Source organism: Hibiscus syriacus, unplaced genomic scaffold, assembly GCF_006381635.1.
Source record: "Hibiscus syriacus cultivar Baekdansim isolate YM2019G1 unplaced genomic scaffold, ASM638163v2 tig00111701_pilon, whole genome shotgun sequence".
Classification (NCBI taxonomy): domain Eukaryota; kingdom Viridiplantae; phylum Streptophyta; class Magnoliopsida; order Malvales; family Malvaceae; genus Hibiscus; species Hibiscus syriacus.
Window position 1 is genome coordinate 336178 of NW_024063157.1, and position 22516 is coordinate 358693.

Below are 22516 nucleotides of genomic sequence, written 5' to 3' on the forward strand. Positions count from 1 at the left end.
GTGGCAATCTGGGCCCAAACGGAAGATGGGTCTGAATTCGATGCTTAAACCGACACCCCACATACTACATCGAAACATTTAGAAACCGAATTGGACATGAGATTAGCATGATCCGTATTGAGTCGGATTCTTTTGATTGATTTTAGCATTCTATTTTTTCATCCGTTATTCGCCTTGATTTGATTTTATTGGAGACTCTACTCTACCAAAAATTTGATTCAATTTTTGAAATAAAAGCTCGCACCTTATTGATAAATATAATATTCTTATTTTTATTATATAAAATAAAGACACAATTAAAAAAACATAGATAAAAATATTATTACAATTATTTTTAAATATATAAAAGATGATAATATTACATCTCAAGTTAAATATTTTTACCCTAAACTCGAATTTAATTTAATTTTTAAAAAACCCAATTTGAACTTAAATATTTAATTCTATACGGCAAACTCAAGTTAAAATAAGTTGAAATTGAGTCTCATGCATATCTCTAAAAATAATTAGACACCTAAAACAAAAAATATATATATATATATATATATATATATAGAATTTAAATACTTTTTTTAGTTAAGAATTTTAAAAATTAAAAATTAAATTTTTATCTTATTTTTATAAAAATAAATTTATATATTATTTTTATGTAAGAATCTTAATCTTTTCCCTCATTTTTGTTTGATTTTAATATTAATTATTAGTTTAATAACTTAAAATTAAAAATAACTTTTATATTTATATATTTTATCAATTTAATCTTTAATTTTTAGAAATAATATATATATATATATATATATATATATATATATAATATTGGAACTTATACCTTATTTACTAGTGATAGGTAGGGATGACAAACGGGCGGGTCGGGTGCGGATACCCCCTCCCCCATCCCCATACATACCTAATATTTTTCAATCTACCACCCGCCCACCACCTATGATAGGTACAAAATTTTAAATCCACACACGCCCATGCGGGTACATTCTCAAATCTATCTCCACCTAGGTGTGTAAACAAGCCGAGTCGAGCTAAAAATTATCAAACTCAGTTCGAACTCAAAATATAATATTAAAACTCAACTCGAACTCGAAAAAAACTCAAATTCAAAAAAAAAATCAGGAACTCAATTGAAGCTCGAGACTCGAGCTAGATTGAAGCTCAATTTTGAGCTTGATTCAAGCTCAAACTCACCCATTACCACAAATTATAACGTAGGCTCTCCTACAGTGGGAAGACCTTAGGCGAGCACCCCTCCCAAATACAATAGAGATCGCTTACCTAGGCCATGAACCTTAATGACTATACATTGACCATGTCCAAATAAGTATATTGAAAGAAGGTAACTGCCTTTTATTTATAATGTCAAATAAGTGGTCCACTTATATACTTCCCCAATGTGGGATATTGCTAACTATAAATCTAGCATTTGGTAGAAAACTGAATCTGTAAAGATCACATTATAAAGATCAACTTACAATTATAAGTTGCAAGAAAAAATAGTTATAGTGTTTGTCGAATTGAGAGAAAACATTAGGTAAGCATAAACCCATCAAGATTACTGTTAAATTGCCCTCTTTGTAGACGACAAATGCAAGTTCTATCATCAAACCGAAGAAACGAATATTAAATTCATATACCTCACGTTAACACAAATGCATAAATTTATTCTTAATATTTGGTTACATTACAAGTTATATCTTATAAAATATTAGGATTTATAAATTAATCTCTAAAATTACACCTAAATTCATAATAGTCCAAAATTTAATGGATATTTAACTGGGCGGGCAGATGTGGGGCGGGTGGATGCGGGGCGGGTGAAGTCTCAAACTCATTACCCGCCCACTACCCGCGACAGATACCACTTTCTAAATCCACACTCACTCACTATCCACTAAAATTATACTTATCCCGCTCCAATTGAAATGATTACAGTGCGGAATCTACTAAATTGTACCTAGTTATTATCCCTAGTGATAGGCATTGATCAAGTCTCGTTAAGTATATGTTTAAAATTCCTTTGATTATCTGGGCAGATCATATAACTCTTCCATTGGGCAAAGAACCCCTAAACGAAAATCAACAATTTACTTTCTAATTCACCAATTTGCCACCCTTTTTCCAATATGAAAACCAAAGATTTAACCTTTAAGCAAAAAGCATGTTAATGGTAAAGGTGAAAACAATTCGTATGTGATAGATTAATCCTTTTCCTTTGGGTTAACAAAGATTTATCTCTAAAAAACAAACACCCTTTTGCGTTTTAAGCTCCTATAACCCAGGAATATCCTTCTTGTCCATGTCGCAAACCCAGACCCATCTCCCCAAAACCTTTTCCTGAAAATGGTAGAGCCATTATTGCCGGTCGGGAGGTTTCAGTTGCAGCGAAAAAGGGTGGAGCTTAAGAGATGGACGGTGGCATTCTTCTCTTCACATCGGACTCTCTTTACTATCCTCTGGATCGTGGCTTTCTGTTCGGTTTTTGTGTGGCAACGGAATAGTGTTCTCGAGCCGGGGCTTTCCGTGTCGGGGAAAACATGGTCCCGTCGGCCCGTGCCGAAGATGCGGGCTTTCGCGTTTAATTTGACTGATTTCGGTGGGGTAGGCGACGGGGTGACGGTGAATACGGAGGCGTTTGAAACCGCCGTGGAGGCGATCTCGAAGCTTTGGGAGAGAGGTGGTGGACAGCTCAATGTGCCGACTGGGAAGTGGCTTACGGCGCCGTTTAATCTCACTAGTCATATGACTTTGTTCCTAGCTGAGGATGCTGAGATTCTTGGTATCCAGGTTTGGTCTTTTGAAATGATCCTTTTTTGTTGAATTCATGAATTCATAAGTATGTTTAAATTTCAACATTTTCAGTTGTTGTAGGCTGTGAATGGTGATGGTGGGGTCTTATGATTAGTGTAAAGATGTATGATGATCACATAACCAAGGAAATTCCTAGTCATTTTACCATTTTTTAACTTCCAAATTATGCTAGTATAGTGATGTTAGTTTACGTCTTGGTCATTTGGTAATTTCTGGCTGTTGAAGTTAGTCGAGCTCATGAATCCATAAGGTGTGTAAATTTGGCGATGAAATGGAATGATTGGTCGAGACAGTGATTGAGTTTTCAAACTTGTAGTTTAACATTGTTAGTACTCATAGGTTGTGAATGGTGATGGAGGGGTCTTATAAAACTAGTGTAAACATGTATGACGGTCGTATATTCGGGAAAACTCGTAGTGGTTTTACCAATTTCTAACTTCCAATTTTTGCTAGTATAGTGATGTTAGTTTATGTTTTATTCATTAGGTAATTTCTTGCCGTTGAAGTTAGTCGAGTTCATGGAAAGATAACTGTGTTTAAATTTGGCAATGGTAGTGAATGATTTGGTGAAGACAGTGATTGAGTTTTCAAACTTGTAGTTTAACATTGTTAGTTTTCATAGGTTGGGAATGGTGGAGGGGTTCTATATAGTTAGTGTAAACATGTATGAAGGCCATATAATCAGGAAAAATGGTAATGATCTACCAGTTTCCATCTTCCAAATTGTGCTAGTATAATGATGCTAGTTTATGTTCTAGTCATTAGGTAATTTCTCGTCGTTGTGGTTAGTTATTTGGCCTTTTTTATTAAGGCTTTGGATTCTGCTGGTTTCACCTTATGGTTCTTTATGACATTTACGGCGTTATTGCATTTTGGATGTATTCTTATTTACGATATTATACAGGATGAGAAGCAATGGCCATTAATGCCTCCATTGCCATCATACGGGCACGGAAGAGAGCATCATGGACCTCGGTATGGGAGTTTAATCCACGGTCAAAACCTCAAAGATGTTGTTATAACCGGTTAGTTACATGTGAGCTCCAATTTATGTTTCTAAGTCGTTTCCCTGATATTTTCTTCCCATGTCATTTAAGTTAAAAGCTGGTATTTTCTTCACAAGTATTCTACGATTCCAAATTTATTAGTCTGTGTGGTATTTGGTAAAAAAGAATGACGGTGAACTTACAGTAGATTCTCCGTTACTGGAATCATTGTATAAATGAACATTGAGAAGTTTTTTCTGCATGAGTTATCGGTGTTGACGGAGTCTGATTTTTCTCTTGTTTCTACAATTCAACAGGGCATAATGGTACCATAATCGGACAGGGTCAATCATGGTGGAAGAAGTATCGTCAAAAGCTACTCGACCACACCAGGGGACCACTTGTGCAGATTATGTGGTCTAGTGACATCGTAATCGCTAATATTACCTTGCGTGATTCTCCCTTTTGGACTTTTCATCCATATGATTGCAAGAATGTAACAGTCAGGAACGTTACCATCCTGGCTCCTATACACGGAGCCCCAAATACCGATGGAATTGATCCTGGTAAGTAGGAACAAAATGTATTGAAAAGTTTCTCTCCGAGAGCTTACAGTAGCTAAGGCTCCCTGCACGATTCTAGATGGGTCGAGGATTTTCTTTTTCCCTTACTCCTTTCTAGCACAAACAAGAAAATTTCTTGTTGTATAAGCCTCGACGAACGGACTTATGTTACACTGGCTGGCTCGGATCTATGCTTTTGTACCACATTTCAGTTTGTTGATTTGATGTGTTGAGAGGAAAGATTACTTCATTCTTAATGCGACTAATTGTAAACAGATTCGTGCACGGATGTAGTAATCGAAGATTGCTACATAAGCGTTGGAGATGATGCAATTGCAATAAAGAGTGGGTGGGATCAATATGGCATAGCTTACGGACGACCTTCAAGAAACATTCTCGTCCGAAACCTCATTGTACGCTCTATGGTCAGGTGAAGTTTCTTGAACTTACTGAGCGTTCTATTTCATTAACCATCTGACTGAGCCAGCTTATTGAATTCATGCATCTATATCACATAATTTGCAAACTTCTTATGCAAATGCATTCTCTGGCAAATCTTGGAAGTTTCTAGGTCTTTCGATTCATGTTTGCCAGTGCATACCAACTTTAAGATACTAACTGAATTCTGTCTTTGCTGAACTATACGACAGTGCCGGCATATCAATCGGCAGTGAGATGTCAGGTGGGGTATCCAATGTCACTGTAGAGAACCTCCTTGTCTGGAGTTCTCGCCGTGCAGTTCGAATCAAGACTGCTGCTGGAAGAGGTGGATACATTAAACACATAACCTACCGAAATCTGACATTTGATAATGTCCGGATTGGAATCATTATGAAGACAGACTACAACGAGCACCCTGACGATGATTTCAACCCGAAAGCCCTTCCGATAGTTAAGGACATAAGCTTCACAGGGATACGTGGTCAAGGAGTCCGTGTTCCTGTTCGTATACATGGTAGTGAAGATATCCCTATACGAAACGTGACGTTTAGGGATATGTCCGTTGGGCTAACGTATAAGAAGAAGCACATATTCCAGTGTGGCTTTGTTCAAGGCCGCGTAATCGGCACCATCTTCCCTGCTCCTTGCGAAAACCTCGACATATACAATGAAGAAGGGCAACTCGTCAAACGTTCTGTAGCTCGGAACGTAACCGATGTAGATTATGACATATGAGAATACATCAGTTCGCCGGCAGCCAGCCATTCTTTCCGGGATCAAAGCTCAAAGGCGGAACAAGACTGGAGAAATGGGGCTTTGTTTATTTACTATCATATTCCCTTTCTCGACTCGCTTTGATTCATGGAGTTTCGTAGGGAAAATTCTCAACTAGTTTATAGGGTTTAATCAGCTAAATGGAGGGTCAAATTATTAGTTTGGTCCCTGTAGTATGTTAAAGTTCAAGATTTAACATTATTTAACATCTCTACTTTTATAATATTATAAACGGCATTGACAATTTGAATTAACTAATAATATTTCAATAAATTAAGATATTTTAAGTTGAAATATAGAAAATAAATTCAAATTTTAACATGAGTAAAGGTTTAAATCATAATTTAACCTCTATAAAATATTGAAGCTAAAAAATGGTTTAGATTAAAAAAGGGATTAATTCATGATTTGGTTCTGAATTATACTTGGTTTTGCGTGTAGTACTTTAATAAAAATAGACTATATTTGTTGGGTAAACTATACGTTTAGTATCTTGATAAATTAAAATTATCAAGTTTAGGGACTAAAATTTGTTGGATAAGTTATATGTTTAGTATTTTAATTATTACTTTTATTCTGTTTTAGTCATCTAACTATTATTTTTTAAAAATCATACTTAACGCTACACAGATGTTTTGAGTATGATTCTAATGGTGTGTGACCAAAATATAATATTAGGCATGATTATAAAAAAATAGTTAAATGATCAAAATAGAATAAAAGTGATAGTTAAAATATTAAACGTATAGTTTACCCAAATTTGTTTTATCTCGGTTACAATTATTTTTCTTTATATATTTATTTTCACTTCCGTTTTTAACTCAGCAAAATCTCACAATCGCCTTCCTGGGATTTCTCCTTCTTCTTCCCCCTTTATTTTTTAATTAATTTTTGTTTTTGTTTATTTTTAATCCAATCGAAAGAAGATGCAGCAGCAGCAAGGGCTAAATCAGCAACAGCAAGCTATGATGCAACAAGCTTTGTACCACCATCCCAGCTTCTTCACCGGTCCTCAGGTTCTTTTTAAATTTGGGGTTTTTTATTTTTATTTTTATATTATAAAGTTTGTTTATTTCTTATTCAAATTGGGCTTCTTCAATTCTTTTTGTTTCTTGTGTCAATTTACTTGCTGGATAGTATTTATTGTGAATTAGGGGTGTTGGGGGTCTGTTCGGTTTAATTTTCTCGAAGGGAAATAATTTTCTTGGCAGGCTAGAAACTTTGCTTGATATACTTGTTCATGGTTATTTAAAAAAAAGGATTAAAAATATATTTTTAGGGAAAATTGCACTTTTTTCACCCAATTTAGGATTTTATTTATTTTGCAGATAGAGCCTATCTTGAGTGGAAATCTTCCTCCTAACTTTGATGCAGCTACTTGCCGCAGTGTGTGAGTGTTGTCTAGCTTGTTTCATAAAGTTTTCACTTTTGGGCTGTTTTCTCTTTGACTTGTATTTAATTATTTATGGTATATCATTTGATCAAGCTTTTTGCCTTGTATTATTCAGTAAAGAACTGTGAGTTTCGCGCCATTGTTAAGTTCGGCTTACCGTATCTTAAATTGTAGGTATGTCGGAAATATTCACCCGCAGGTCTCCGAACCCCTTCTACAAGAAGTTTTCTTGAGTACTGGTCCTATCGAAGGATGCAAGCTTATTAAAAAGGATAAGGTCGTCTTTTGATGCAATTGCTTTTTCGGTTTTCAGATCCGTAATTGATTTTTGGGATTCTTGGTTTATGCTTATATAATTTCTAATAGTGGATGTTTTTTTTTCTTTATAGTCATCGTATGGTTTCGTGGACTACTTTGATCGTAGATCAGCTGCCCTTGCTATTGTGACTCTTAATGGAAGGCATCTGTGAGTGTAACAATATGAACCCTTTTTTGTGTTGGCCTTTTTGCTTGTCCTATATTTTTAACGCGTGGTCTTCTTTGCAGATTCGGGCAACCTATTAAAGTGAATTGGGCATATGCTAGCAGTCAGAGGGAGGATACATCAGGTTTATATATGTTCATTGATGAATTCCACTCACTTAATAGTATAAATGTGTCTTTGTGTCAACAACTTACGCTATATCTACTTTGGCATTCAGGTCATCACAACATTTTCGTCGGTGATCTCAGCCCCGAAGTTACTGACGCCACATTGTTCGCATGTTTTTCTGTGTATTCCAGTTGTTCGTGAGTACTAATTCTCCTTGTTTTTACCTGAGATTCAGTTTATCAATATTGAACTGCTGGAAATGTGGGTTTAATGGTACTTTTGGGGTGATCAACCTTAAACTAGTTGAATGAAGGACAAATATTTATTTTTTTTCTTCACTGTGGTTGAAGGGATGCTAGGGTAATGTGGGACCAAAAAACCGGGCGTTCAAGAGGTTTTGGTTTTGTTTCTTTTAGGAACCAACAGGTACTCGGGTCTCTTCGATAATTCTTCTGGTTCTCCTCTCTCTCTCTCTCTCGTTCTCTCTATCTCTATCTCTATCTATCTATCTACCTACATATGATTTTGTCAAGTCACGATCAGTTTATCACCCGACTGTTTTTTTCTTTTCTTTTCAGGATGCCCAAAGTGCAATAAATGACTTAAATGGTACTTGAATCATTGCTTTTATTGATATAGTTTTTTGTATTCTGATAAATATTAATTAAATTTCCATTATTTCATTTTGGCTTATTACAGGGAAGTGGCTTGGAAGTAGACAGATCCGATGTAACTGGGCTGCAAAAGGTGCTACTTCCAATGATGACAACGCCAAAAGCGTTGTAGAGCTGACTAATGGAGCTTCTGGTAGGATTATCCTTTGGCTTTGAAATAATTTTTGTAGTTGAGATCCAGTGTCGGTTATTTTAAGTCACCCTTGGCTCCAAATTTTCCTGGAATAAATACGGAATGTTTTCCTCCCAAAATTTGAAAGCGTCACAACTATAATTTGAAAGCCATTTAATTTTCTCTTGACCTTTTGGTTTTTTGGCCTTTGTTGGAGCCTTCATTGCACGTATGCTTCTTGCTCCGCTTCGGTAGAGTTCTCAATCATGGTATTATCTTTTCTTGCAGAAGAAGGTCAAGAAAAATCTAATGATGATGCTCCGGAGAACAATCCTCTGTATACTACCGTTTATGTGGGAAATCTCGCTCCCGAGGCAAGTATTATTTTTTAAAAAAAAAATCACAATTGTATTTGTTCTTCCCTTGATCGAAACTTGTATTGATGCCGGTAGCCGTAGTAATCAATTTTAAAGATATATGGACTGCAGTCAGGTTGCCCCTGCCCAACTTAAACAAATTTTGCGGTTTTGTAATCTAATAAGAACATTGATATTAACTTCCTTGGCAAACCTTAGAAACATGTAGCTGCCACCACCACCAGTATGGCATGTGAAACATGAAGCATTCCATCCTTTTTTCCGTCATGTACATGGAAGGTAATTGGTTTTCTTTGGTGGTGGCTCTGATAGATAAAACAATTTGCAGGTTACATCGGCTGATCTCCACAGTCGTTTCCATGCCCTTGGAGTGGGAACCATTGAGGATGTCCGTCTGCAACGAGATAAAGGTTTCGGCTTTGTGAGATACAGTTCACATGATGAAGCAGCTCTTGCCATACAGATGGGAAATGCTCAAATTCTTTTTGGTAAACCAATGAAGGTATTTCATTACTAGTCTTAAAGCACTAACTCTATCGATAAGCATCATTCATCCTATTATGGAATGCATTGCTACGACTTGTGGATATTGCAAACTATGTAAAATTGGACTCGGGTGTGGGTGTTGGTTATGGGTATATATTTTGACACGGCAATGTGTTTCTGGGATCTTTTGATGTCATATCCCCATATAGTCATATCCATGTATCTGACATTCGTATAGGATACAAGTACTTTGAGAAAAATGAAGATTTCTAACATAGAATGTAAATATTACGCAATGGCGGCAATAGCATGACCTTTGAAATGTTTAAATGTTGCAGTGCTCATGGGGTAGCAAACCTACAGCACCGGGAACGAGCTCGGGCCCTCTTCCTCTGCCAGCCATTGCACATATGTCTGGTGTATCAGCCGCAAACCTTGCTGGTTATGGTGGTCATGCCCACATAATGAGCATGATGCATCCACAGGGCGGTGGCGGAGCTAATCATGCAATGTACAGCGGCGGATACCAAAATGTCTCGAAGACCCAGCAGCATGTGTACTACCAGTAACTGATGGGATGCTTCTATTGCCATTGCCAGCTTCTTCTGTTTACATTTTAGTTTTTCTACATGTATTGTAGGGTTAGTTCTGTTCGTTTACTGAGATAATATTATTTAAGACCGTTGGATATAACAGCGTTGTCTAGAGCCGTTGATTGTTGCGTTTTAAGAACTCAGTTGAGATATAAAATTTTGCTTCCCCTATTTCCTGTGAGTAGGACTATAAATGAACCGAGTTTCAAACGAACATGACATGTTCAATTGTTTGTTTTTAAGTTTATTTGTGTTCACTATTACACGATGATTGTGTTTTGTTCATTTACCATTGAGATTGTTTGATTCATGCTTAAGGAAGTTTTTACCAAATTGGTACCAAGAATATCCATGTGTGGTATTGATATTTATTGTTAGAAGAAATAATAGTATGTTTAATTGATATTGATACTAAGGTTGTGTATCGATATTCATCTATTAGTATCAATGTAGAAAATCTGAATATTAATACTCAACCTTTAAAATTGTAATAATATATACAATTGTTTCATAAATATTCAAATAGTAATAAGGAGAAAATAAAATTAAAATGGTACTTTATGATACTCGATTTAGATTAATTAATTCATAAAAAATATATCAAAAATTCTAAATTGCAAAAATCTCAGTCCATAAAATTTGCCCAGAGCTACTATTATCATAACCCAACCTTGAATTTTTTGCAGATTTACATTGCTCTTTCCTCTCATCCACCATTATTTGTGTTGACCTACACTCAGAACTGCAGAAAGCTTTCTCCCCTCTGCGAAAAGAAGAACAAACATCATTAAAACAATCGAAACAATCACTAAAAAAATGAAAAATAATCGACCAAAAAGGTGTAAAAAAAGTAAAGTTTTTAGTTATTGATTCTGACCTGTACATGAATATGTCTTTGCCATGCAACTTTTTCTTGCAGAGATGACAAGAACTGAGGAAATCCGACGTCGGGTATTCATCATCTTCGACAAATCGAGCCGTTGATGATGTTTCCTTAATAGCTCCGAGAAACCCATTTCTGTCATGCCCTAAAGAAACATGATTACTTCTTCTTCTTCGTTGTTGTTCTTGTAGTTGTTGTTCATGGAAGTACATTTTTGTAGATGATTTCCCAGGTCCATGATGGGTTATCACAATAGTATAATCCTCCATCTCCAAACCCTCAAACCCTCCTTTGAATACACCGTTATTGTTACCATGGTTGACGGCGATCGCATTTCTCGGACTCGGAATCGACCTTCGGGTGGATTTCTCCAACGAAGCTATGATTCCAAGTCCGACACCGCCGGTGGCGTCGTATCTCTTCGAACCTCTTGGTGATGGGGTTTTAAGACCTAATGGACTCTTGGGGCTCTTTAATGGATCCCAAAACCCTGAAACGTGGCTCGAAACGAGTGATTCAGGCGAGTTTCCGATCAACGGTCGAGCTCTGTTCCCTAACATGGATGTTGAAAAAGGAGACAAAAATGGACGGAAATCAAAATGATTACTTGTTGGAAGAAGAGGTGGAGGAAAGGAAAGTTATTAGAGACTAATGCTTAGGGGTTCTTTGAGAGTTTAACCAATTTATATGATGGTAGGAGACACTATGGTTTAGTTTGGAGCTATATGGAGGATGATTGCTGCCATGATTCGAATATCGATGCTTATAAACTATTGATTGAATTTTCGTATGATGTAAAAAAAATATTATTATTTTTAGATAATTCGAGTTTAAATAATTATATTTTTAGAGCATATATGTATTGTTAATAACTAAAAAAAATTAAATTGATAATATCTTATATTCACTCACAAACTATCCGAAAAGAAGTTAGAATTATTAATCTTAAATTTTAACATAATACAATGACTAAGTTGTAATTAATTATAGTTTTAAAAAGTATTTTCTTTTTTTCTCTAAAAAAAGTCGCTTTTGAAGTGGGACCCTAACCTTATAATGATTGATACTTGATACCTTATCTTGTGGGCAATGGGTCCCACCGTGGGGCCACTGCACTTACAACACTCGAAAAGATTACTGGGCCATCATAACCGTTGATGTTTGGATACGTGGCGTGAATCTACGGGGGATGGAGCCTTTCAATTATTGCTGAACACAACCAAGTTTTTTGCCTTGATTGAGAGCCCATTGAATTCTAGGGTCTACTGTTTTTGTAGTAGGGGCCCACTAAAAAAGTGTTTTTGTCCTTAAGTTACTAAATTACCCCTACAACTGAAAAAAAAGATTATTAAGATTAATTTTTTTTAAATTAAGGATACGAATGGGTATTTTATCTTAATTTGATGGGGGTTGGTTTAACTCAATTATTTAAGATTATTTTCTAATTTGGGTGTGATTGCAGGTTTTTTATCCTAAAAGTAATGTTAAGTGACATGTAGAAATGTATAATATTCAAATCATGTTCATGTGGACTAAAAATCTAATTCGACTCGACCCAGGATTATCCTAACCAAGAATAACCAACATTTCATATTATTAATTTCAATTATTAATTTTCACTATTCATCAATATAAAAAGTTATAAAATCTAAAATTTTTACATTTCGTTAAGTCTTACTACCTTTTATCTCTTTATATCTTTGCATACATTTCATAATACCTTTTAGATATTAAAAAATAATTTATTTGTAAATCTATAAAATTTTAAAATGTTGATAATATATAAAAAAAATACTTAATATTTTTATTATTATTGAATGAAAAGAAATAAACTAAATGCCTACACTATTAAGAAGCAAATCCGTTGGTTTGTTCTTCGGTCTATTCTGTCACATGCTGCATATGTGCCTGAGCCATCTCCTCAGTTATTCCTTAAAACGTCTATAAAATTTTGGGATGTGGGCCCCTTTTCTTAATTCTTAATTAAAAGAATCACAATCAAAGAAGGGTAAACTATATTAGTGGTATTTTTGTTTTTATTCTATCTTATTTCAGTCATCAATTTTGAAAAATTACGTTCTGGTCACTTTTATTTACAGTCTATCTTATTTTGATCATTGAATCATTAACTCTTGTTAGATGGATAACATGACAAGTTAGAAATAAAATATAATTTTTAATTTGCCTATGAATTTTAGATAAAATACTAATTTAAGCCTTAACTTTAGAAAGAATAGCGATTAGACAACTGAATCCATCCAAAGTCTCCCGTTGTTTATCGTCATTCATCACTATTGTCGATTATCACCGGCCGCCGTCACCGATCACTTTTAAACAGTAAAATTTTTAGTTCACTCTTTTTTAACCTCATAAACACAAATCAAGTGTATATTACACTGAAAAATACCTTAAACTCCGTAAAATTTTAACAATATATGTTTTTATAAAATGTCAAGATTTCTCAAAATTTTCAAAATGGTTTCTCTAATTGTAGAGTCAACCTTAACAAATACAGTTGGATAACCAGTTGGACTTCAACCCAAGGTTTGGACCCATGTTTTCGGTATAACTTTTCAGTCCAATTGAGAAATAAGTTTTCATAGTCTTATTCCCTTTGCAAGGACACTGCTCATCAAACATGTTTTCAAATTGATAACTTATCTAAAAATTTATGAGTTAAATTAATATTTTATTTAAAATTTAAAGATCAAGTTATATTTTATCTAAAATTTAAGGATTAAATTAAAGAATTATCATTTTTACCAACATATCATATCATCAAACTTATAAGAATTAAGCACGAACTTAGTGGTTAAGGGATTTGTTGTTATCCCTTGAGGTCCCAAGCTCGAGCAACATGTATGTAAGGGTATGAGCGTTATTTGTCAAATGATTAAGAGTTTTTTTTAATAAATATTATCTTATATTCGTCCTAAATTTATAAAAAAGGGAAAAAAACTTACCAGAATTAGTAATTTCTTTAAATTTCAAGAGATCTGATTGACAATAAAAACCCTACAATAACTGGAAATAAATTATCGATCATTATCATCGCTTTTGTAATTCGTGTAAAAAAAGAATAATTGACTTTTAAGGAATGTATCGTTGATATCTACTTGTTTGAATGTGACAACCAACAAGAGAAGGACGTGAACCATAGGTAACTTCACAACACGACTATAGGTTTCTTTAAAAAAATATAGTATAAGGTTTTTATGTACTTAAGGTTTGATTTCGAGTTCAAATTTCAACCGAGTTAAATTTAATTTTTTTTATTTCGAGTTTCAAATAATGATTATGAGTTCGAGTAGAACTTGAAAATGTTAGGCTCACGAATTTTCAAACCGAATTGAAGTCCCTTTTAAAGTTCTCGAGTCAGATCGAGCTCAACAGTTCTCAAACTCGATTCGACTCGTTTACAACCCTACCTCGAAGGCAACTCGAATAAAGACCATTTCTTATTATGAAACAGATTTTTATACTCGATTAACACCGTAACTCGTCAACTATCGATACTCTCAGGTGCCACAAGTTTTAGATTTGAAAACACATGTCCTATCACATATGTGTTTTAAAAAATTCATATGATGTAATGCGTTTTTATCTTGCATGATATAAAAGTATGTGTATGACAATGTAAAAATTAATTTCAAATGAATGTTAGTTAAAAACTTCATGTCATGTCAGCTAAAACACGTCCTATCAAATATATCTATTGAAACGTACGTATGACATAACATATTTTTGTCCCATATAAAAAATATTAATTCAAAAAACAATTTAAAATAAATGTTAATTTTTGTGAGTTTGATATTTCAATAGAAAAACAGATTATTTGGGGCTTTGACCTTTTTTCCACTCTGGCAATCTGTTCATATCCAGGTGGGACATGTAGGAGTCCAACTGATGAACTCGACATTCCAGGCGCGTGGTGTCAATCTCGTTCGAAAATGGCCAAATATTCTAGAAGTCTCCAATCAATAAATAAAACCCAGTAGAACACACTAGGGTTTCCATCATATCAGACCCCAACCATTATCATCTTCACTGACTTCCCAAAGGCCCCATCTTTCTCAAAGGTATGTTATTTACTTCTCTTGAAAGTAAGCCCTTTAATTTTTTACTTGGAAAAAATGGATTATTGAATTGAAAGTTGTTTGTTTCCTGGGAAATTTTCAATGCAGCAATGGCTACATCTCAGCTAACAGCATCATCAATGACAGTATCAGTAAGGAACTTAGCTTCCTTTGAAGGGATAAGGCCTTCAAGTGTAAAGTTCTCTTCTTTTGGAACTTTAAAGCCTGGGTCTTTGTCTCAAAGGTCCTTTAAGCGTCTTTTTGTAAAAGCTGTCGCCGTTGTTGCTCCTAAGGTAAATATTGTCACAGTTTCATTTATGTTATTGTTTTGTTGTCAATGGGTAGATTTTAAATCCTTTGAACGTAATGAAAGAACTGGAGTTGAGTGGAATTTGTTGCTAGATTTGCTTATATGATATGGTGTTATTGGTTTATATTAGTACACCTCGATTAAGCCCTTGGGTGATAGAGTTTTGGTGAAGATCAAAGAAGCAGAGCAGAAGACCGAGGGCGGGATTTTGCTTCCGACGATGGCTCAATCGAAACCTCAAGGAGGTGAAGTGGTTGCCGTTGGTGAGGGGAAGACAATCGGGAAGACCATATTGGAAAGCTCTGTTAAGGTGGATTTCAAGGAATTGACATTATTCCCATTTGTTTTCTCTATCTGTTTCATTGTTATTTGCTTACCAAATCCGATGTTCGTATAGACTGGTGCCCAGGTTATATACTCCAAGTATGCCGGAACTGAGGTCGAGTTCAATGGTTCAAATCATCTTATCTTGAAGGAGGATGACATTGTTGGGGTTCTTGAAACTGATGACATTAAAGACGTCAAGCCTCTAAATGACAGAGTTTTCATTAAGGTTTATTATCCTTTCGAAGTCCATCAATTTGGTTGCTATTTCATTGTAGTGTCTCTGTAGGAGTTTGCTACCGGGGATCCTTATTCACGGATGCCAGTGGTGGATTGTACTTTGAAGGGCACTCAATGTTGTGTTCAAATGTCGATTGTTGCAGGTAGCAGAAGCTGAGGAGAAAACCGCTGGCGGTTTGTTGTTGACCGAGGCAAGCAGAGAAAAACCTTCCATTGGCACGGTGAGTAAAAGTTGTACGTTTGCCATCCGAACATGGTTCAAAATAAATATTTCAACTCATGCCCCGAACGAAATGAAACAGGCTATTGCCGTTGGATCTGGTACTTTGGACGAGGAAGGTAACCGAAAGCAGCTGTCTGTTGCGGCGGGGAACATAGTTTTATATTCGAAGTATGCTGGTAATGACTTAAAAGGCAATGATGGAACTAATTATATCGCTCTCAGAGCATCTGATGTAATGGCTGTGCTTTCTTAGTTGTCTCTGTTAAGGTATGCTGTGAGGTTTACAAACTGCAATTTATTATGGTTGAGTTGCCATAAGGCACAAGGATTTTGTCCCTTGAAATGAATTTTCATTGTTTCTGTTTACTTTATGAATATTGCATGAATATATTCATTTCTGGAGCAACATGAGCAAAACTTGATGCTGATAATGTCGAGATTATCCCTAAATAAGGTTATATATTATACAAGATTCTTCTGCCAAGATTTCATGGCAGTGGTTTCAAAATTGAACACCTCTGGGAATTTTACCTGTTAAATGAAGCAGCTGATGTATCATCATAATGTCCTCTCCATGCATTTCCACTATCAATCTCGCTGCAAGCTTGATTCAGAACCGCCGTGTTACCGAGATCTCCGTCCAAGCTCATCTGCTGTACTTCCGTGGATGATAGTATTTTTATGCTCTGAACACAACTTACAAATTCTCTGCAAAGAATTAGAAGTTTCAAAGTCGAGAATAAATAGAGAGACCAAAAATTTGACATTTGAAGTTCAATTTTGGGTTCTTCACTTACTCCCATGGGTCATCACCAACAAGTAATATGTCGTTTTCATGATCCACGTAAACTAGTTTCCACTCGGAACTTTGTGTGTCTTCCATCTGCCCCTCGATGCCGAACATGCGGGCTAGATCATGCCTGAGTTCATCGTACCCTTTGTAGCGGGTTACATCGATTGATCTCCCAACAGAGCCACGCTTTTGCACCTTCACAAGTTCAAACCAGCACCAAACATTTAGAGCTTATACTAAAGACATCGGAACCTACTAAAACTATAAAACTGCCTCGCGACATATAAATATGAGCTTTTTCTTCAAGGAAATTAAAATGTATTGAGAATAAATGAGGTAACTAGCATAAAACCATAATGAGTGAGGTTACATACCTTTGTATATGTTCGCATCCGTTGAGTTTGGTTGGCCCACAATCCGCCATTTAAAACCCCTGCATCATTTATGGCAACGTCATTTGAACACCCAGTCTTGAACGGTATGTTTGGCACACCAAACGACTGAGGACTTATTGCAGCAGTAGACATCTCTGTGTCAATATCTCTTGGATTGCCACTATAATTAGAAAGCAGGTTTTGAAGATCCTTTTGAGAGTCATATCCCCTTGATAACAAAGTGTCGGGTGCTAGTTCATCAATATTAGGTGTAAATGGCAGATTGTTCCGAGGATGTGATTGGACATCACCTTTCAGAAAGGTAGGCAGGGAGAAATTATGCTGGATGGTGCCTGCATCTAGGCAGTACGATGTTCCAGAAGAGGATGCCTCTAATTGGTCTGGTACAGTACTTTTGTACTTCAATTGTTCTGGACCTTTAGAGGCAGGTAGGTCATGTTTGATTTGGATGTCGGGCTTGCTCTGAAGCTCCTGAACCAGTGTACTTGATGGCTCAACAACTGGATCTGTCACCAATATGGGCGGTACTTGTTGACTTCTGCTTAGAAAGCTTGATGGTGAAACCTGACAATTATTGGTCGAAGGTAAGGTTGAACATGATGGAGCGTCTCCATCTGTAAGACTAGAATGGGTTCTCATTGCCATAAGTGGTTTGTTCTGACTCGGGGGTTGGCTCACCATAGGCTGTTGAGGGTGAATGAGCACTGATGTTGAGAAGCCATTGCTGCCAAGTGTTTGTGGAGTCTGAGAAAGAGGCAACTGCTGCAATGGTTGGTTTCGTTGCTGCATCATTGGAGATTGCAACTGTGATCCAGTAGGTGAGAGTAATTGGTGAGACGACTGCTGCTGTTGCTGCAATTTCTGTACTAGTTGAAATTGAAGCTGTTGCTCTGAGGGGAGGCCCTGCTGTCCCATTTGATGATGTGGTTGCTGTTGTGATATCTGGGACAGACTTTGCGGCAATTGTGTCTGTTGCTGTTGGCTCTGTACGAGGTTTGGTTGCTGTTCCATCTGTTGCTGAATCTGTGTATCTTGAGGTAAAGACGTCAAAGGATATGAAGTCTTATTAACAGAAAGGATAGTTTGAGTTAACTGGCAATTGCTTGTCAGTAATTGTTGTTGTTGCTGCTGTGGTTGTTGTCTTTGTTGTTGTTGCTGCTGCTGCGGTGGTTGTGGTTGTTGACTTTGTTGTTGTTGTTGCTGCTGTAGGGATGACTGAGGATGCTGTTGTAGATGTGACTGTGGCGGTTGTCGCTGCAACTGCTGTTGGGATAGTAGCTGCTGTTGATTTTGATTTACAGGAGTTTGCAATAACTGCTGGAGTTGCTGCTGCTGGGGCCATGTCATAGGTGCCTGAGGCCACTGGTTGACTTGGTTCGGATTTACTTTGTTAAATTGCATATTCGATGAAGGTAATGCCGGAGCTTGAAAATTCAATAACTTGGAAGGATCATCAGTGATAAGGTTATTTTGCAACGGATTCGAAGAAACCATAGAAGGAATGAGTCCTGATTGAGCAGCCGCAAACTGATTATTTTGTTGCATGTTCATCCACTGAACTAAACTCAGACCAGGAAAGATTGAAGTAGGGGAATCTTTCATGCCAAAGTCATCTCCGAGCCAGGGCATAGCTCTCTTGATAGCATCCTCAACATCACCGTCCTTATCTGCAAAAGTATCTTCAAAATATTGGAACTAAGTTCTTTGATTTTCCTGTTATTTGTCCTTGTTTTTATAGCAAAATACACCTGGTAATATTGTTTACCTGGCATCCCTGGTTGCTTGGGGAACCTAGGCCTGAAAAATGGTGGCGGGCATATGTAGAAAGGAGTTACGACGGGCTCAATATCCCATATTGAAACTCGACTAGGCCGTTCACCAGAAGTAGATTCGTCCCAGCCTACCTGTTGATATGCATATGTATTTGAGCCGTGTAATTAACAGATACAACAGATGAACTTGCAATCTGTATCATAATAATGTATTTTCCACCTAAATCATGCCAGCCATTTTCAGAAATAGAAGTGCAAAATAAAAATGAACACTTGCATTCATACTATCATAACGTCCAAAGAATACCTGAAGATTGCGCCACTGTGAATTCTTCCATCGGACAGGATCGAGGTCACTGATACCAGTAACCGTGCCCATGTATTTGCGCACACCAGACTCCTCAGTTTCAAACATCATTCGAAACCGCATGCCAAGAGAAACTTGGGTATACATGGCTTTGTTATACTTTGCCAAGGGGACCACAAACTCAGAAGGACTTGCCCTATCAAAATTAATAAAATCTATTCAGCATATCAACATCTTTGTACTTAAAAAAAAAACGGGGAAAATGATATGAATATGATAACAATGAATTAAAGGACAAATCAAGATATGTTATAGGCAGCAATACCTTGGATTGTAGAATATAGTAAATGGGCTGTTATTTGCAGCAGCATGAGCCGCAGCAGCAAGGATCCCGATATGCATGCTATCACTAGAAATAACCGATGAAGAGAGAGCTGGCTGCTGTCTATTAGCCCGCCTTATACCCAAGAGAAACTCGGACTTCTCGTCTCTACATTTAAGCAAAGAGTTCCAGTTAAGCAGAGCATGAAAAGATGTACATACTTGATACGTGTCTGTATATATGTATGCGTGTGAACCATACCTTATGAAAAGAACAGAATCACCAGCAAAAAGTCTTTTGTTGCTAACAAAGACACTCCAACCAGTTGTTAGAAGGTGCCTCTTTGGCTGACCTGCAAAGAAGCCATTATGCATTGGAATATATTATTTCATTTCCACCTATGATATTAAAAACAGAAACCAACACAATACAGTGAACAGAATGATATGACTGGAGTCAAGCATTATTAAGTAAAATTGTGAACGATGAATTCCTTTACCCTCAAACTGTTTTGTGCAGGAAGGATATTATTGGACATATATTTCAAAGAACATTAATAAAATGCAAGTAATGATGCCTTGCAGCATAAAACACGTAGACAAATACCTCGATAAATATGTCTGAATGTCCATGTATTCTCATGTAAATCTCTGGCTACTAACTCTTGACAAGGTGGTTGCATTGAAAAATCCTACCAGACATCATCATTTTAGTCTCGATAAAAGTAGGCACAACATGCTTACTTCACACCACTCAAGTCCTAAAATAGAAATATCGATATATCGGAAATTTGTACACACCAGAGGAGGGAAGATCTTCTCAGCTGCTCTACGAGGCACAGAAAATCCACCATGAGTGCTAGTGTCACTAGCCGTAAGAGTCTTGCAAAAGAACTCAGCAGGTTGTCTACTTTGCTTGAGGCCCATATCAGATGCCAGTAATGCTTCCCTGTCATACTGTGGAATACTACTTTAAAATTCTTCCCAAAGTTCAGGAACAAAAAAGGAGGCAGTTTCTGCGTTATATATTAATTCTCAAATGGACTGGTTGACCTACTTTGCTTACAGGTTGAAGAGTCAATTGAGCGTAGACCTCATCGGTTTCTGGATCAGCCTGATTCAAAATTTAAATTATCGAATAAATTAACAGCTTCAAAAAACCTTATAACTTGCATTTTTAAATCATTTCTAACTGTTACAAAGTTATCTACACCATCCGCGGAAGCACATAGATGCACCAAGTACCTAAGCCATCAATGATTAGCTTAAAGGAAAGCAATATTGTCAATCAAATAGTGCAGCATGTAGCTGTGCACATATATCTTGGGATAAATGCACAAAATTCATTTAGGAACAACCGATTGCCCTTAAATGGCTTAAAGAAAAAAGAAACTCGGGATAACAGTGGCGAGCTTTTGCTTACATGCAAGGTGACATTATGTAGCATGCAAATTAACTTGGAAGGAAGGTTAGGGTAGCTTGGAACGAAATCAGTTTCCTTCTGCATCGATGCTGCGACCTGACAAGAAAATACATATTAATTAGAAAAAGAATATTTCGTAAAAGACCAGATTCAGAAACAATTATTCCATAGGAATGAATGAGGAAAGCGACACACTTGCTCGCTATGGCCTTGAGGAAAGTATACCACCAAGCTTCCAACTGGCGGCAAAGAAACAAGTGGTCCAGCGCAAGCATGCCATAATTCTGAATTGATACTCTTCCTTTCTCCTGCATTACCAAAACCAACCAGAATATTATCAAACATCCAAAAAAAATCATACGAGAAGAAAAAAAGTAAAAAATAATTAAAAGCTTCATCTACCAAAAGATTCAAAATATCCATACCCTTCAAATTTTTGAACCATAGACAAGTTGAGAATTTACTTTATAGATTTATAGACTCAAAGCAAGAAATCCCCAATTCCATTGTGTACGAATTATTAATTCTACTTTTTCCAGGTTGCCATTTCATTAAAGAAAAGAAGAAGAAGAAGAAGTTATCATGAATATTCTTATATAATTAAGACTTTGCTCTTTGCTCCTTGTTTAACCTCTAATTTGCAAATGATAAATGATCCCAAACCCAAATCTTTCCCACTAAAAAAGGGGAAACTTGACATTAATTTCGGTTACAACCAGGGACGGAGGGATTGTCTTATCTTAGGAGTTAAACATATAAAATTTTAAAGGAACAAACTAATAAAATTCCATTGGACGAATATTAATAATAATATATATATATATATATATATATATATATATATATATATATACGAAAATTTAAAAATTTCATGGGTGACTAAAATAACCTACAATAACTTCACCTTCTTGTCTTATTGCTAGCTTCTTTCCATTTTCTGGAGATGGAATATATATATGAAGCATTAAATGACACCAAACAAGAAACTATTTTTTTTGAACCAACAACAATTTAGAGGGGATCTAGATAAGGTAGGAAAAATCCACCAAGAACTAAATGTATGCTAATAATTAAGTATAAATCTTTCAATACTCAAATCAAATAAAGGAAATCAAACCTTCAGCAGGATTTGCCAAAAACTCATTTGGTTGAGCCTTCATGCTTCTTCCAAATTTGTATCAATTAAGAAAATAACTTGTTTAGCTCCAACAAATGGTGAAAAAGAGATCAACTCTATGAGGAAAAGCCACCTCCGCCTCCGCTGCTGCTATTTTCATTCACATTCAATAATTCCCCAACAAATAAACAAATCCCTAAATTGTAAATACCGGAAACTTATAGTTCATTTCGGAGCTAAATTTCTTCTCTTCATTAGCTTCGTGACAAGCTCTTGAATCGTTCTGGTGTTCTAATCGCACGAAGCATTTCCTTATCCAACCGGTTCCGATGAGACGAGCTAACTGGACGGAGTGTTGACCGCCGGTGACTTGAAACTCGTCGTTTTGGGTCCAGAATCAGACGAGAAAAAAATCAAAAAAAAAACTTTATGAGATCAAGGACAATGAAACACAGACTTGTCGCCGGGAAATCAGAGAGACAAAACCAAAGAAAAACAAAACAAAAGCAGCTCTTTTACCATTT

The 22516-nt window shown here is 36.2% G+C and overlaps 5 protein-coding genes and 1 non-coding gene across 6 annotated transcripts; 3 read left to right on the forward strand and 3 right to left on the reverse strand.

Annotated features, from left to right (window-relative positions):
* Positions 1-1169: 1169 nt before the first annotated feature.
* LOC120167879 lies at positions 1170-1334 on the reverse strand. The gene has a single exon (XR_005520082.1). It is a non-coding gene; the product is annotated as a U1 spliceosomal RNA (small nuclear RNA).
* A 988-nt stretch (positions 1335-2322) lies between these two features.
* On the forward strand, positions 2323-5698 carry LOC120167801 (probable polygalacturonase). The gene is made up of 5 exons (XM_039176695.1): positions 2323-2793; positions 3722-3842; positions 4121-4369; positions 4643-4796; positions 5017-5698. Exons 1-5 carry the CDS (start codon positions 2350-2352, stop codon positions 5540-5542), a joined length of 1494 nt encoding a protein of 497 aa, XP_039032626.1. The 5' UTR covers positions 2323-2349; the 3' UTR covers positions 5543-5698.
* A 724-nt stretch (positions 5699-6422) lies between these two features.
* Positions 6423-9915, forward strand: LOC120167856 (oligouridylate-binding protein 1-like). Its single transcript, XM_039176746.1, has 12 exons — positions 6423-6597; positions 6910-6971; positions 7149-7251; positions 7364-7440; positions 7521-7582; positions 7676-7763; positions 7917-7992; positions 8145-8175; positions 8266-8373; positions 8641-8726; positions 9058-9231; positions 9554-9915. Exons 1-12 carry the CDS (start codon positions 6508-6510, stop codon positions 9782-9784), a joined length of 1188 nt encoding a protein of 395 aa, XP_039032677.1. The 5' UTR covers positions 6423-6507; the 3' UTR covers positions 9785-9915.
* A 487-nt stretch (positions 9916-10402) lies between these two features.
* Positions 10403-11343, reverse strand: LOC120167858 (FCS-Like Zinc finger 14-like). The gene is made up of 2 exons (XM_039176749.1): positions 10686-11343; positions 10403-10571 (listed from the first exon to the last, which is right to left on the reverse strand). The coding sequence occupies exons 1-2, from the start codon at positions 11249-11251 to the stop codon at positions 10418-10420; spliced, it is 720 nt and encodes a 239-aa protein (XP_039032680.1). The 5' UTR covers positions 11252-11343; the 3' UTR covers positions 10403-10417.
* Positions 11344-14687: 3344 nt separating this feature from the next.
* On the forward strand, positions 14688-16235 carry LOC120167857 (20 kDa chaperonin, chloroplastic-like). The gene is made up of 6 exons (XM_039176748.1): positions 14688-14770; positions 14876-15060; positions 15208-15387; positions 15475-15630; positions 15785-15862; positions 15944-16235. Exons 2-6 carry the CDS (start codon positions 14878-14880, stop codon positions 16115-16117), a joined length of 771 nt encoding a protein of 256 aa, XP_039032679.1. The 5' UTR covers positions 14688-14770; positions 14876-14877; the 3' UTR covers positions 16118-16235.
* Positions 16236-16352: 117 nt separating this feature from the next.
* LOC120167855 (auxin response factor 19-like) lies at positions 16353-22516 on the reverse strand. The gene is made up of 13 exons (XM_039176745.1): positions 21993-22516; positions 21071-21183; positions 20876-20971; positions 20510-20566; positions 20254-20409; positions 20060-20144; positions 19715-19805; positions 19457-19621; positions 19132-19327; positions 18818-18956; positions 17032-18719; positions 16662-16852; positions 16353-16572 (listed from the first exon to the last, which is right to left on the reverse strand). The coding sequence occupies exons 1-13, from the start codon at positions 22033-22035 to the stop codon at positions 16392-16394; spliced, it is 3201 nt and encodes a 1066-aa protein (XP_039032676.1). The 5' UTR covers positions 22036-22516; the 3' UTR covers positions 16353-16391.